The 12,882-nt window shown below is 51.5% G+C and overlaps 1 protein-coding gene across 6 annotated transcripts; it reads left to right on the plus strand.

The window, feature by feature from the left end:
* Positions 1–2,063: 2,063 nt before the first annotated feature.
* On the plus strand, positions 2,064–11,535 carry Peli3 (pellino E3 ubiquitin protein ligase family member 3). 6 transcript variants are annotated; one of them, XM_003468272.5, is made up of 9 exons: positions 2,064–2,088; positions 2,170–2,301; positions 3,373–3,525; positions 4,049–4,120; positions 6,177–6,306; positions 6,906–7,007; positions 7,994–8,188; positions 8,429–8,617; positions 9,878–11,535. In XM_003468272.5, exons 3-9 carry the CDS (start codon positions 3,374–3,376, stop codon positions 10,445–10,447), a joined length of 1,410 nt encoding a protein of 469 aa, XP_003468320.1. In that variant the 5' UTR covers positions 2,064–2,088; positions 2,170–2,301; position 3,373; the 3' UTR covers positions 10,448–11,535. The 6 variants fall into 6 exon arrangements, with proteins under 6 accessions (XP_003468320.1, XP_063083642.1, XP_063083641.1 ...); XM_063227572.1 differs by lacking the exons at positions 2,064–2,088; positions 8,429–8,617 and having other exon boundaries at positions 2,133–2,301; XM_063227571.1 differs by lacking the exons at positions 2,064–2,088; positions 4,049–4,120 and having other exon boundaries at positions 2,141–2,301.
* Positions 11,536–12,882: the final 1,347 nt, after the last annotated feature.

Consider the following 12,882-nt stretch of genomic DNA (forward strand, 5'->3'; position numbering starts at 1 on the left):
GAGCCTGAAAAGTGAGGCGAGGTCTCCTACACTCTGGATCTCCAAGTCTATCTGAGGGTTCCATTTCCATCTTTTCCAAAGCCCACCCTTCCACCTCCCGCAAAGGCTCAAGTATATAACCCAGCACCTGCCCCCTCCCTGACCCTTCAAGATTGCCCAGCCCAGGGTTTGTGGCTGTTGATTTCTTTGTGTTTTTCAACATCCTTTCTCAACTAGACAAACATATTTTTTTCAGCTTCAGGCACGTGAACTTCAAGAATTTAAGAAACTGAACTACAGTTTGTGTCTTATTCGTTTCTTTGTCCTTTTCTTTGAATCAACAGGGGTAGATCTGGATTGAAGACAGAGAAGGGTGAGATTGAATGAAGAGATTTAGAGAGATTAAGAAGATGGAGTTCTTGGTGGGGAGGGAGCTTGATTTAGAACCAGAAGCCAAGGCTGGAACTTGGGCATCTGTGGCTTTTGGTTATGTCCCAATCCTGTCTTCTTCTCCTCTACCTGGACAATGCTGGACTCAGAGATACCTGAGCCTCTACCATGCAGCTGCAGTCCCCGTATCCTATCCCTGAAGATACTTTATGCCCTTCTCATGTCTTGGAAGACTGTCTCAGGCGGTCCTTACTGCCATCTGCTGACAGGGGATAGGGATAGGGAATCCCATCATCAACTCCAACTTACTTGGCTGTGTGACCTGAGCAAGTTTTCCTCCCTCGCTGGGCCTCATCAGTAAATTATAGTAGTTATTCAGTATGCATTTGCTGAGGGCCTGCAATGGGAGGATGTGCTGGAAGCTGGGGTTGCAAAAGAGAACAAGATTGTCCAATGCACACAGTAGGTGCTCAGTGCAGGATTTGTATGACTTGCTGTCAGCAGCCCAGCTATCTGGCCTGCTGCGTGGTGGCTTTGTCAGGGAATTTTTCGTTGACCATTAAGTGTTTTTGTCCCTAACAAATGCACAAATGGTTGCTTTCTTGTGTTATCATGCAGCTGGGGCTCCATAATAGTGGGCCTAGCAGTTAGTATCATTCTCTATTTTTAGCAGGTAGAGTTAGCTGAAGTGAATGCGTCTGCCCTGGAAGTTGGGAAATTGTCACACAAGGAGTTGGGAGAAGCAGAGATTGATAGTGCCCCCCCCCCGCTCCAGAATATGCATGCAAACTCCCACTAATCCCTGATGATGAAAATCACAAACCACCTCCTCTGTGCAGCCTTCCTTGATTTCCTCATAGAACACACACCTCGAAGATGAGTGAATGGAGTTGGAAGTGATGGGGCAAGCCTGTAATTCAAGCACTCTGGGAGACAGAAGCAGGAGGATCACAAATTCAAGCCCAGCCTGGGTAACTCAGATTGCCTATCTACTAAAATAACCATAAGCAAAGTCATTTTTGTAACTGTTTCTTCCTCTGTAAAAATGGATGATTACCATGCTTGCTCCCAGGGATTAGGGGGTTTAATTACAGAAGGTCAGACAAGATTCCTTGCAAGCCGCAAATTCAGAGGGGCTCTACACCTCTAAAGGTCTCTTTACCTTTTGTGTCACCATGGGCAGTGTGTGCGTGGTAGCAGGAGAGGGGACACGGTAGGTTTCTCTGGAGACCACCCAGGGAGAAAGTAGTGCACCCGGGCTAGAAGAAGGTCGGTGACTCAGGTCAACTGCAACCAAATTCCTAGGCGGCCATCGCTGACACGCACACCCTCCTTTGCCCCTTACAGCATTTCTTTTCGCCTCTAATTCCGCAACTTTCCCATTGCAGAGGCTGGGTTTAAGGGCAGGAGATGGGGAGTAACCCGGCCTAACTTTCGGGAAAGGGGGACTCCGGTCCAGGGTGAGAGCCTTGGCTTACTGTAAGAAGAGGGCGTCAGGGTCTTTGGAAGCCCCAGAAATGACAGCGGAGACGGAAGAGTCCGTGAGGGGTCTCGGAGATCACAAGGGAGTCTCTGAACCAGCCAGGAGAACAGAGTCGGGGGGACAGAGTGGTGGCCGCCTGGCTTCCCAAGCCCGGGGGCGGAGCCCGGGAGGGGCGTGGCCTGCAGGGAGACGCCTTGCCACATCAACAAGGCTAAACCTCAAGGGGCAGAGCCGAGGTGAGGCGCAACTTCGATGGGGGCGGGGCATCGGGACGGGGGGCGGAGCGTGGCGGTTCGCGCTCATTCCCCTCCCCACAGGCCCCAGTGTCCCCGTGACCAGGCAGCGTGGAGCCGCCGCGGGCCGGGCCCATCCCGCCGCAACGGCCCCGGGGCCGACCAGGGGCGAGGCTGGGAAGGAGCAGCACAGAACCCGGCACGGAGCGCGGCCAGGTGAGGCCGCCGGCTTGCAGGGGGCGGGGGCTGCGCCGGGCGGGCGCGGGGGGCGTGTTTGTGTGTCTGAGGGTGGCGCGGGGAGTGGGTCTGAGGCTGGCGTCTGCGGTCGTTCGCTTCTGCGCTTCCCTGCGGCCGCGGTCCGGGGTGGGCTCTGCGCCCGGCCAGGCACTGCCCGCGGGCTCGGGGCGTGCGGGGCTGTGTGGGTGCGTGCGCATCTGTTTATCTGCGTATGCCTTGGGCCGTTCTCCTGCCCGTCCGGGGCGTTGGGAGCAGGCCTGTCCGGCGCAGTCCCTTCGGCCTCAGGATGTTTTCCAAATAGGCTGCCTGCGGGAAACCAGCTCTGCTGCAGCCCGAACCCGAGGGGGAGCGCTGCTCCCTACAGGCCTCCGGGGACTCCGGGGACTCGGGCAGCCTAGGGACCGCAGACAGACACCACCTGCGGGTGGGAGGGAAGGGGTGGTCACCCATGTAAGCCCGCAGGGTGAGGCCTTGATGGGTAGACTGAGGCAGATGGATGTCGAAATGGTATTAGGCAAAGAGGCGCAGGAAGGGAGGAGGATGAAAGGAGACAGCGAAAAGGACAGTGCTGGGAGGACAGGGAGTCATTGACAAACAGATAGAGGCCTACAGCTGCCAAGGGGCAGAAAGATTACAAGAGACTGAGCCCGAGAACCTGACTGAGTGTAACTCAGATTAAGAGCTTAAACCAAGAATGGAGTCTAAGCTTAGGGCTAAGGGCCCCCAACTCCTGGATTACTCCTGTTGCTAGCACATCCCAGATTGGGGTCTTGAAGAGAAAGGAGCCTCTGGCCACCCCCAACTCAGTCCATTCTTCTGGCCCCACCAAACGTCCTGATCCTCTGACTCTGCCATTCCTCCCTTGGTGTTGCGACCCACACACTTCCTTTCACTGGTATCACAGTTTGGGAGACAGTTTAGGGGTGACAGAAGTGAATGGCCACCGTAACATCAGAGCTGGTGAAAAACTTCTTCCAATTTAGCCTGGGTACTAGGATTGTGATGGGGTGGGGAGGTTTGCAAAGTTCCTTTCTCTCTTGCTCTTCCCAGAATGGTGCTGGAGGGAAACCCTGAAGTGGGGTCCCCCCGAACCTCAGACCTCCAGCACACCGGGAACAAAGGCTCTTGCCTCCTTTCTTCTCCCAGTGAAGGTGCACAGCCTGGTGAGGAGCCTATCAAGTACGGCGAACTCATCGTCCTGGGGTGAGCCTCCCTGTCCAGGAGGGCCAGGCACCAGGCACCCACAGGGCAGCTGGAAGAAGGGACCTAGCTTCCCCATGTAGGGCCTTCTGCTGTTTATCCCTCATCTTCCCAGCTGAAAGACACAATTGACCAACCCCACTCCAATTCATAATGATTATTTTATTTTCCCTCTTCATATAAGTTTCTTGATCAGATGATGAGGAAAAGGTAACACCAGCTGCCTTTTGTAAAGCACCTGTGTGTGTGTGTCTGTGTAGTGTGAGGCGAAGAACTCTAGTTCTGCAGCCAAACTGCTTGGTTACAATCCTGCCTCTGCAAGTTACCAAACTACCCTAGGTCTTGGATTCCCCCTTTTCTAAACAGGGATGATAATAATCCCTACCTCAGAGGGTTGTTAGAAGGAAGAAATGAGGTAATTGCTGTAAAACACATAAGACAGCACCCAGCGCATAACAAGTGTTCTGGCAGGCAGGCCTGTGCCAAGCCCTTTCATGGATATTATTTCATTTCAATCTTCACAAAGATGCTGTGAGGAAGGAGGTGAGGAAACCGAGGCTCAGAGAGGGGAAGTGACTGGTCCAAGGGCACACAGCTGGTAAGTGGCAGGGCTGGGATTTGGATGCAGGTCCTTCTTACTCCAGGTCTAGTGTACTGTCACTAAGCCACAACTCACCCTCGTGCTATAGATGGGAAAACTGAACCCAGGAATTAGAAGCTAGGCAGACTTCATCCCTTCCTGGTTGTTGCCTGATGTTATCCCTGCGTCTCTGGCAGCTTTCCCCCCAGGCCCACATCCTTCTTCATCACCCCATCTGTGTCTCCTTTTGGCCTTTCTCTTCATCTTCAGTATTGAACAAATGACTTGATAGGCTATAGTGTCATGATTATGATTATTAAAGAATAATAATTACTACTGTGTGTTGACTGCGATGTGCCATGTACTTTAAAAAAATGATATCTTAACATTTATCAAGGGTTTTCTGTAACTATGGCAAGCTCTGTACCAAGCATTTTTATTATTTATTTATCTTTGTGGGGCTAGGGATAGAATCCAGGGCGTTGTGCATGGTAAGCAAGCACACTATCACTGAGCCACATCTCCAGTCCATTTAAGTTTTTCAAATGTTTTATCTCCTCAAAATGAATCTGTGAGGTATATCTTGAAAAATGAGCCCTGAAGGGCATGGAATGAATGAGTCAAGATTTAATTCTGAGATTTACATCTGAGTCTTGAGCCCAGGAGACCTTCTTTCAATACATGAGAAGAGTTCAAAAGGCAAAAGCAATGCTTGTTTGGGGTGATTGCGCTGTCAAAGGAGTGCTTAGTGTCCCAAAGGAGGGGCCAGCTTTCCAGCTAAGGGCAGAGCCATTGATGGGGGGGGGGTAAAGGGTGGAGAAGAGCACTGCAGACCTAAGCTGTGCAGAGCAGAGGTACCCCACTCAAGTTGTGTATCAGAACCATTGGGAGAGTGCACTGAAGACACACATTAGCAGACACCCCAAACCTAGAGTCAGAATCTTCCCAGGTGGGCCCAGAGAATTGGGATTTTAACAAACTCATCAGGGAGACTGATTTAAGTGAACCTTGTCTGTATTTGCATTTATTTATACTGTCACTTTCTGCTTTAAAACCTTCTGTACCACCCTACTGATTACAGAATAATGTTCTTAGCCTGTTTAGCTCCTTTCTGCCAATTTCATCTTCCCATACTGCACTTTTCCACTCACCTCAGCATTGCCTGATCTCACCACATTCTGCCAGCCATGGAACCTTGGCTCAGGATGAGCCTTCCGTCTCTGCCAGCTTCTTGAAGTCTGGAGTCAGGGAGACCTGAGCTCAAATCTCTTTCACTTTGCAACCAGGAGGCAAGTCATTTTATCTTCCTGAGCCTCGATTTGTCTCAGTTGTAAAATGGGGTGAAAGACACTTGCCTAGCAGGACATTGCACAGATTCCATTAGATAATGAATAACGTGAAGGACCAGGAACACAGGGGCAGTGGTACATGGCAGAAATCAAGGCTATGACTCACCTCATATTTGTCTCTCATGATCATTCCCTCTGGACAAGAGCTCGAAAGGAAGGTGGAAATGTATGGAGATAATGGAAGCAGTGGCATTGTGGGTCTATTTTTCTCTTTCATTTTGTTTTCTAGCAATGGTATAATAAATGATAGTTTGCTACAGATGACTCCTTTACAGCTCTTCAAGGCCAAGTAGAGGTGTTTCCTTTATAGAAATCTGATCCAAGGGCCAGTATTTCCTTCTGCCTCTGGGTCTGGGGGACACTTGCTTGTGTCTGGGTCATGACAGGTAGTACCTGTGTTCCTTGAGAAGCTGGGTCCCCCATTCAATAAGGGCATAGAACCAATCTGTAGTGCATTACCTCTACTGTCCCAGTACCCAGCACCTGTCTGGGCATTCAGAAAGCCTATGGTTAATTGAATGAGACACTTGTTGTGGGGGAGAGAGAAAGACACTTGTCTCATACATGGATTTGCTATTGTAGGGTCTTTTAGCTTTGGGTGTTTCTACTGCTTATCAAGAATCTGCCCAGAGCTGGCAGTTTTCTCTAAATCTGATCAGGAACTCATTTTCTCTTTTTCTCTCTCTCCTCCTGCAATGCTTTCTTCTTAACCCCTATATTCACAGTTACAATGGATGTCTGGCAAATGGGGATAAGGGCCGCCGGCGAAGCCGCCTAGCACTGAGCCGCCGGCCACATGCCAACGGAGTGAAGCCAGATGTTATGCACCACATCTCCACACCACTCGTGTCCAAGGCAAGCTGCTTATCCCAGTTGACAGGGTGCTGCCCCAGAGCCAAGTCTTCAGCTTTCCTAGACCTACCTGCCCACAGTCCTGCTGGAGCAGGGGAGTCTACTGTGTCATCAGCTCACTGCCTGTTTTGCTACCAGAGAAATGACGGTGATGGAAAGTCCTTTGCAGGGTGTACAATATTTTATAATTTGCAGAATGTTTCCTTGACCACCAGACCCTGTTCATTCATGGAAATGATGAGCATCATTTTAGAGGCAGCTAAACCTCCGAGAGCAGTGTGCGACAGTCATAACCAAGTGGCCAAGAGAAAGTTTTGGCTTTAGAGGATTACAGTGGAAATCAACTTTTACTGTTTCTGGCTGCGTCGTGTCACACCAGTTCTCTCTAGCCTATCGTTCCCTCAGCTATAATATGAGAACAGTAAGCCACTTTTGGGGTAACTGGAAGATTAATTTTGTAGAGCACCTATTACCCAGTTACCTCTGCAGATCATGGAGCTGCCCTTCCCCAGGAATGGGCACTGAGCCCTGGGCTTGTTTCTGGCTGAAGTTTATCCTTCTCATGACTTATCCTGTGGGAAATGACTTCTTTCTTTCATTAGGCACTGAGTAACCGGGGCCAGCACAGTATCTCATACACACTGTCCAGAAGCCACTCGGTCATAGTGGAATACACACATGACAGCGACACAGACATGTTCCAGGTACGCTTATCCCCTTCCACTAGCCTCCTGGCCTCTGGGCTTGGCAGCCAGCACCCAGGGGGAGGCCACAGGATTGAAGGCCATTGGAAGGGTGCTTCAGAGCACTCAGGGCAGTGGACTGCTCTTCAGATGAGGAAGCAGGATGTCCCAGCATGGGCCATTGACTACATCACACAGCAAGTCACTGGCCGTATCAAGACTCAGACTCAAGATGACCAGCAGCAGGAGGCCTTATGGCTTCAGAGATTGGAGGGCTGATGTAAGTCCCCATGCCTGGATTCAGATGCCAGCTTCATTACCTACCGCTGGATAACTGGGCAAGAAATCTGGCATGTCCAACACGTAGCATGCAGGTTGGGTGTGTCTGTGTTATAATAAAATACTTTAAAATAAAGAAGTTTTGTTATTTATATATATAAATGATATTATATATTTTATATATGTGGCCCAAGGGCATTTCTCTTCACTCATTGTGGCCCAGACAACAATGCAAGTCCAACTTGCAGGCCATAGGTAGGACATACCACCTGTCTGGGCTTTGGTTTCCTCATCAATAAATGAGGCCATGATAGCACTCACTCAATGGGAAGATTAACTGAGGTATTACAGCTAAAATGCTTACCATGTAGTAATGTCTCACTTAAAAATTCACTATTTGCCGCTAGTATTTAGCCTTTTTATACAGGTGTGCTACCTTTTCACTGTTCTGTCAGTAAATGGCTAGTTTTTATTGAGTGGAGTTCCCCTGAAAGCTTTATATAGAGGTAATCAAAATGAGACTTTCAGACCATGATTGGACATAGAGACCCCACCTGGGAGCCCTGGAGGCACCAGAAGCTGTGATGGTGCTGCCTCTCCTTGAGGCCTGGCAGCCTCATTGTTGGGTAGCCCTGCATGCAAAGCAGCTGCTGAATCTCTGGGGTGGAAGCTGGTGAGATTCGCCTGTACACATGTAACCCCAGTGCTTGTCCCCCTCTCCCTTGCAGATTGGCCGCTCCACGGAGAACATGATCGACTTCGTGGTAACAGATACGTCCCCTGGTGGAAGTGCTGCCGAGGGCCCTTCAGCCCAGAGTACCATTTCTCGCTATGCCTGCCGTATCCTCTGTGACCGCAGGCCACCCTATACTGCCCGCATTTATGCCGCTGGCTTTGACGCCTCCAGCAACATCTTCCTTGGAGTGAGTGAGCCCACAGGCAGGGACCAGCTCTTCATCAAAGAGTGAGCCAAAGGGGAGGCTGGGAGGTACAGCAGCCTGGAGTGATGGGCCAGCCCCCAGCTATCCTAGCCATGCTATGCAGGGCTTAGCAGCCCCCTCTTGGAGCCACCTCTGAATTGAGGGTAGAAGGGGAAGCACCTGTAGCACACAGCTTGCTGGGGGCTACCCAGGGATGTGATTTGATCCCTCGTGTGGTCCCAGGAGCGGGCAGCCAAATGGCGGACCCCCGATGGCCTGATGGATGGCCTGACCACCAATGGGGTCCTGGTGATGCACCCCGCGGGCGGCTTCTCCGAGGACTCAGCCCCGGGTGTCTGGCGGGAGATCTCAGTCTGCGGGAACGTGTACACACTGCGGGACAGCCGCTCAGCCCAGCAGCGGGGGAAGCTGGTAGGTGGCCCACTCTATCTATGCCCCCCATCCCTCCCAAGGCCTATTCAAGCCTGGATAGGATCTGCAGTTCCCCTGCCCAAGGGAGCCCTAGTGAACACTGAAGAAGTCCCAGGCTCAGGGAGTTGTAGACAAACGCAACTAGCCATGTACAGTTGACACACTACTAGAGGCCCACAGATGTGAAATAGTCACATAGATGCACCATGCAAGGACCAAGCAGCTTTGAGCCTGCTGGCAATTAAAAAAAATTATACCCTTTTAGGAGGGTGACACTTGGCCCATATGTGAGTAGTTTATATCCTAGAGCAGTGATGATGAACCTTTTAGAGCTTTCAGTGTTACAAACAGCCAGCTGTGGCATATGTGCCATGGGTTTGCAACCACTAGGCTAGAGGGTTGGCGGTTGGTATCAAGTATGCCTTGTTCAGGCAGATTTAGCTTTATTATACCCTTGTAGCAGGAAAAGGTACCCTGGAAGTAGTCCTGCCAATGCCAGCCACTCTTCTAATCACAGAACTCAGGTTGGGATCTGGGTAAGTACTATAGAGAGGTGGGAGCATGGGCCATGAAAAGCTCTTCCTGAGTCTGAGTAATGAGTTGAGGATGTGTAAAACCTCAGAGGAAAGCAGCCTATCTTTCTAGAGCATTAATGCTACAGATTTTGGAAGTATTATTTTTAAAACCTATGATTATGTTTGTTGAGCATCCACTGTGGGCTAGGGACCATTTCAAGCATTTAAACTGATTGATTCATATGGTCTTAATGAGACCCCCTTGAAATACCAAGATGTAGACTCCACCTTGAGGATGAGGAGACTGAGAGAGGTCAAGCTGCTCTCCCAGGGACAATGAGTTATTAAACAGTGAGGTAAGAATTCAAGCACAGGAATTCTGGTGCCAGAGTCCTTCCTCTTAACCACAACCCCTAGGATAGCTGCTCAGGGCTAAGAATCCAGCATTCCACATGAGAAGTATGTCTTGCCTCTGTGATTATGGGAGAGCTTCAGGAAAATTCTGAAAAACCCTAGTTTGATCCAGAACTCTTGATTTGACAGATGAGGACACTCAAGTCCAGGTCCTACTGAGAGTGAGTGACAACATGTAGCTGGGGAGCACCTGTCTACCCTCCCACATGGCCTCTTGGGGTGCTCTCTGCAGGCAGTGTCAGTGGGATGGATGGGCAGCTTGCTGGGGTGAGGCTGCCTTATGGCGGGGCTTGGGCCTTGTGGCCTAAGGCCCTTCTGCTGCCTCTGGCAGGTGGAAAATGAATCCAACGTGCTGCAAGACGGCTCGCTCATCGACCTGTGTGGGGCCACGCTACTGTGGCGTACTCCGGCGGGGCTGCTGCGGGCACCCACGCTGAAGCAGCTGGAGGCCCAGCGGCAGGAGGCAAACGCAGCACGGCCCCAATGCCCTGTGGGCCTCAGTACCTTGGCCTTCCCCAGTCCAGCCCGAGGCCGCACAGCACCTGACAAGCAGCAACCCTGGGTCTACGTCCGTTGCGGCCACGTCCACGGCTACCATGGTTGGGGCTGCCGGCGGGAGCGAGGCCCCCAGGAGCGCGAGTGTCCTCTCTGCCGCCTTGTGGGGCCCTACGTGCCCCTATGGCTTGGCCAGGAGGCTGGCCTGTGCCTGGACCCTGGGCCACCCAGTCATGCCTTTGCTCCGTGTGGCCACGTCTGCTCTGAGAAGACTGCCCGCTACTGGGCCCAGACACCGCTGCCCCATGGTACCCATGCTTTCCATGCTGCCTGTCCCTTTTGTGGGGCCTGGCTCACTGGCGAGCATGGCTGTGTCCGCCTCATTTTCCAGGGGCCACTGGACTAGGCTCTCCAGGACCCTTCTTGTCTCATCTGACTGCCCCACCGAGGTCCCCCCTCCTGCAGCCCAGATAGAGCTCTGCATGTGGGATTCTACTTGCTGGCACATAGCCACACAGGTTGGACACACTGGATGGGCTGTGACCCTCTCCCTAACTCTGACTCCTAAGGGGGTCTCCAAGATCTCTACCCCGATCATACTGAAAGGGCCTTCAGCTCTGCTCCATGCTGTTGAAGGGAATCCCAGCCCTGCCTTTCCTGGGGTGTCCCACATCATGCCGCCTACACTGTGCCCCTGGGGGAGTGAAGGGGCTACAGCCACTGACCCCCAGCTTAGGCTGATTGCACCCTGAGCCTGCTAACCCAGTACCAGATATTTGTCCTTTCTGCTGCTGCCCTGGGTTTCTCTATAAACCTCGATGCTCAGCTCACCGATATGCAAATCCCGCATGTATGCAATGCCTCCAGCCCTGAGTGGGTGATAAGAGGGCAGCAGGCCAAGACTGTCATTTGCTTATGCCTGCCATGGGCTGGACTCTACTGCGTAGACTATGGGAACACACAGTCAGGTGTGTTGAAGTTCCTAGAATAGAAACTTCCTGCCTGTTGAAGTTCCTAGAATAGTGAAGGATGGATCAAGTTATCAAATGATAGGTACTTTCATATGTTAGGATCAGAGAATCCTAGAGGCTAGGGAACAGTCCTTGCTGACTGTGGGTAAGTGAACAATGCTTTGGGGAGGAGGTAGCATAGGAGCTCAGCCTCCATGGCAGCTTGTAATTCTCCAGGCCCACAGAGTAGCTGGGCATTCTACATATTGTATGCAGGCTGGGATAAGGAATAGGGGCTAAGTGACAGATTTAGTGGGGTTCGAGCAAGGGCTACAAGAGGGCAGACAGAGCTGGAGAAGAGGGTGGGGCCCTGAGAATTGGATAGAAGACTTATACCCTCATTTGTGGAGAGTCAAGAGTCAACAAAAGAAAGGGGAATTCACACTCCAGAGCGTTGGCTCTGACACAAGGGCTACCGTCACTGAACGCTCACCATGTGTCCCTTACCTACTGACGGTAATAACAACTGCATTCATTGACTACATACCAGGGCCTGGTTGTGGTGTTTAATCCTCGCAGTGATATTGAGGGGAGGTGTTGCAGTGTGCATTCTCAGGAATATGAAAGTACATGTCAAGTCACACAGCTAGAAAATGGCTGGGCCAGAATTTGAACCATTAGGTGGCACAGTGAACCCTTCATCACATGGGCTTTCTTTAATGGGTGGAGCTGAACTGAGGATCTGTTCCAACAAGAGGCTAGAGAATGGGCTGGTAGACACCCACCTGCTCAGTGTGAAGCCCCATACAGGATCACAGCAAGAGCAAGACCCTGCCTCTCCAGCTCCTGGTCTGAAGAGGGGTCTGCTGGAGCTGGCAGTGAGGCCGAGCACCACACCCTGCACCCCACAGTACTCCCTAAAGCAATGGGCCATCAGCCAAGCTGGGGTGTTCTGAGATCTGAGGGTCCCTAAGGCACTGGGATAGCTTGACCCATGTCTGACATGGCAGGCTCCAGAGGCAGGGCCGAGTTGGGTGTGTAGCCCTGGTAAGGGGAACAGTAGGGTACTACAGGGAAAATATCAAGGGGGCAGAAAGGGGTGGGTGGGAGTGGTTGGTCTGGGGTCTGGTAGGCCTTGGTTGCTGTAGAGCCCAAGTCTGAGCTGGACCCCACTGAACATTGCTTCTTCTTGTGAGCCAAGGGTTGTTGGGGTTGGTTCCTAACATTCCCAGAAAGGCAAAGTAACACAGGTGTTCTAGAGATGGGCAGAGAAGGGCATGAGTACAGATATTACCTGGGTATTGTCTCCAGTGCAGAACAGGTGCCAGAACCTCAGAAATGCACATTCTATGGGGAGGGACCTGCTGTGGTCATGCATTGGGGCCAGGGACCAGACCTGGGCTGGTACAGAGGGCACCATGTGTGGTAAAAAGAGGGAGATGAGGCCGGGGGGTTAGCTATTACAGATACAGTGGGATGGAGGGCAGATGGCAATGGTAGACTAGGTATGGGAGCATTTCAGCCCCCTCATGTTTCCACACAAAACACTAGAAGTGCAAACAGTGGGAACAGTGTCAGAAGGTCAAATAAAAGCAGGCCCCAATCCAGGGACTCCTGAAGACATGCTGCATGACCTTAGGGATGTCGGTGAATCTCAGCTATTTGGAAGAGATCCTCTGTGGCAAGTTGCTGGCAAAACACCTCAGCAAGGGCTCATTTTCTCCTATTAGCGGCAGTCATAAAAATGGGATGGTGCAGCTGGTTGAGGGATCTATTGCTTGCTTGAGCTGTCCCTTGCCACCAGGGACATCGAAGCATTAACCTCCCTGAATTAATTTCAACTTACCTAAATCCCTCGACTTTATACCAATTTTAAAGACAGTGAAATGTG

Source organism: Cavia porcellus, unplaced genomic scaffold (genome assembly GCF_034190915.1).
Source record: "Cavia porcellus strain 051 isolate PalLab524CR breed Dunkin Hartley unplaced genomic scaffold, mCavPor4.1 scaffold_17, whole genome shotgun sequence".
Taxonomy (NCBI): domain Eukaryota; kingdom Metazoa; phylum Chordata; class Mammalia; order Rodentia; family Caviidae; genus Cavia; species Cavia porcellus.

Excerpts from the sequence above, each read along its gene's own strand:
- Peli3 (XM_003468272.5), top strand. The coding sequence starts at position 3,374 with ATGGTGCTGGAGGGAAACCCTGAAGTGGGGTCCCCCCGAACCTCAGAC. Across the intron at positions 3,526-4,048 it reads GGCGAACTCATCGTCCTGGG|ATGCTGTGAGGAAGGAGGTG; the intron begins GTGAGCCTCCCT and ends ATCTTCACAAAG. Across the intron at positions 8,618-9,877 it reads CCCAGCAGCGGGGGAAGCTG|GTGGAAAATGAATCCAACGT; the intron begins GTAGGTGGCCCA and ends TGCCTCTGGCAG.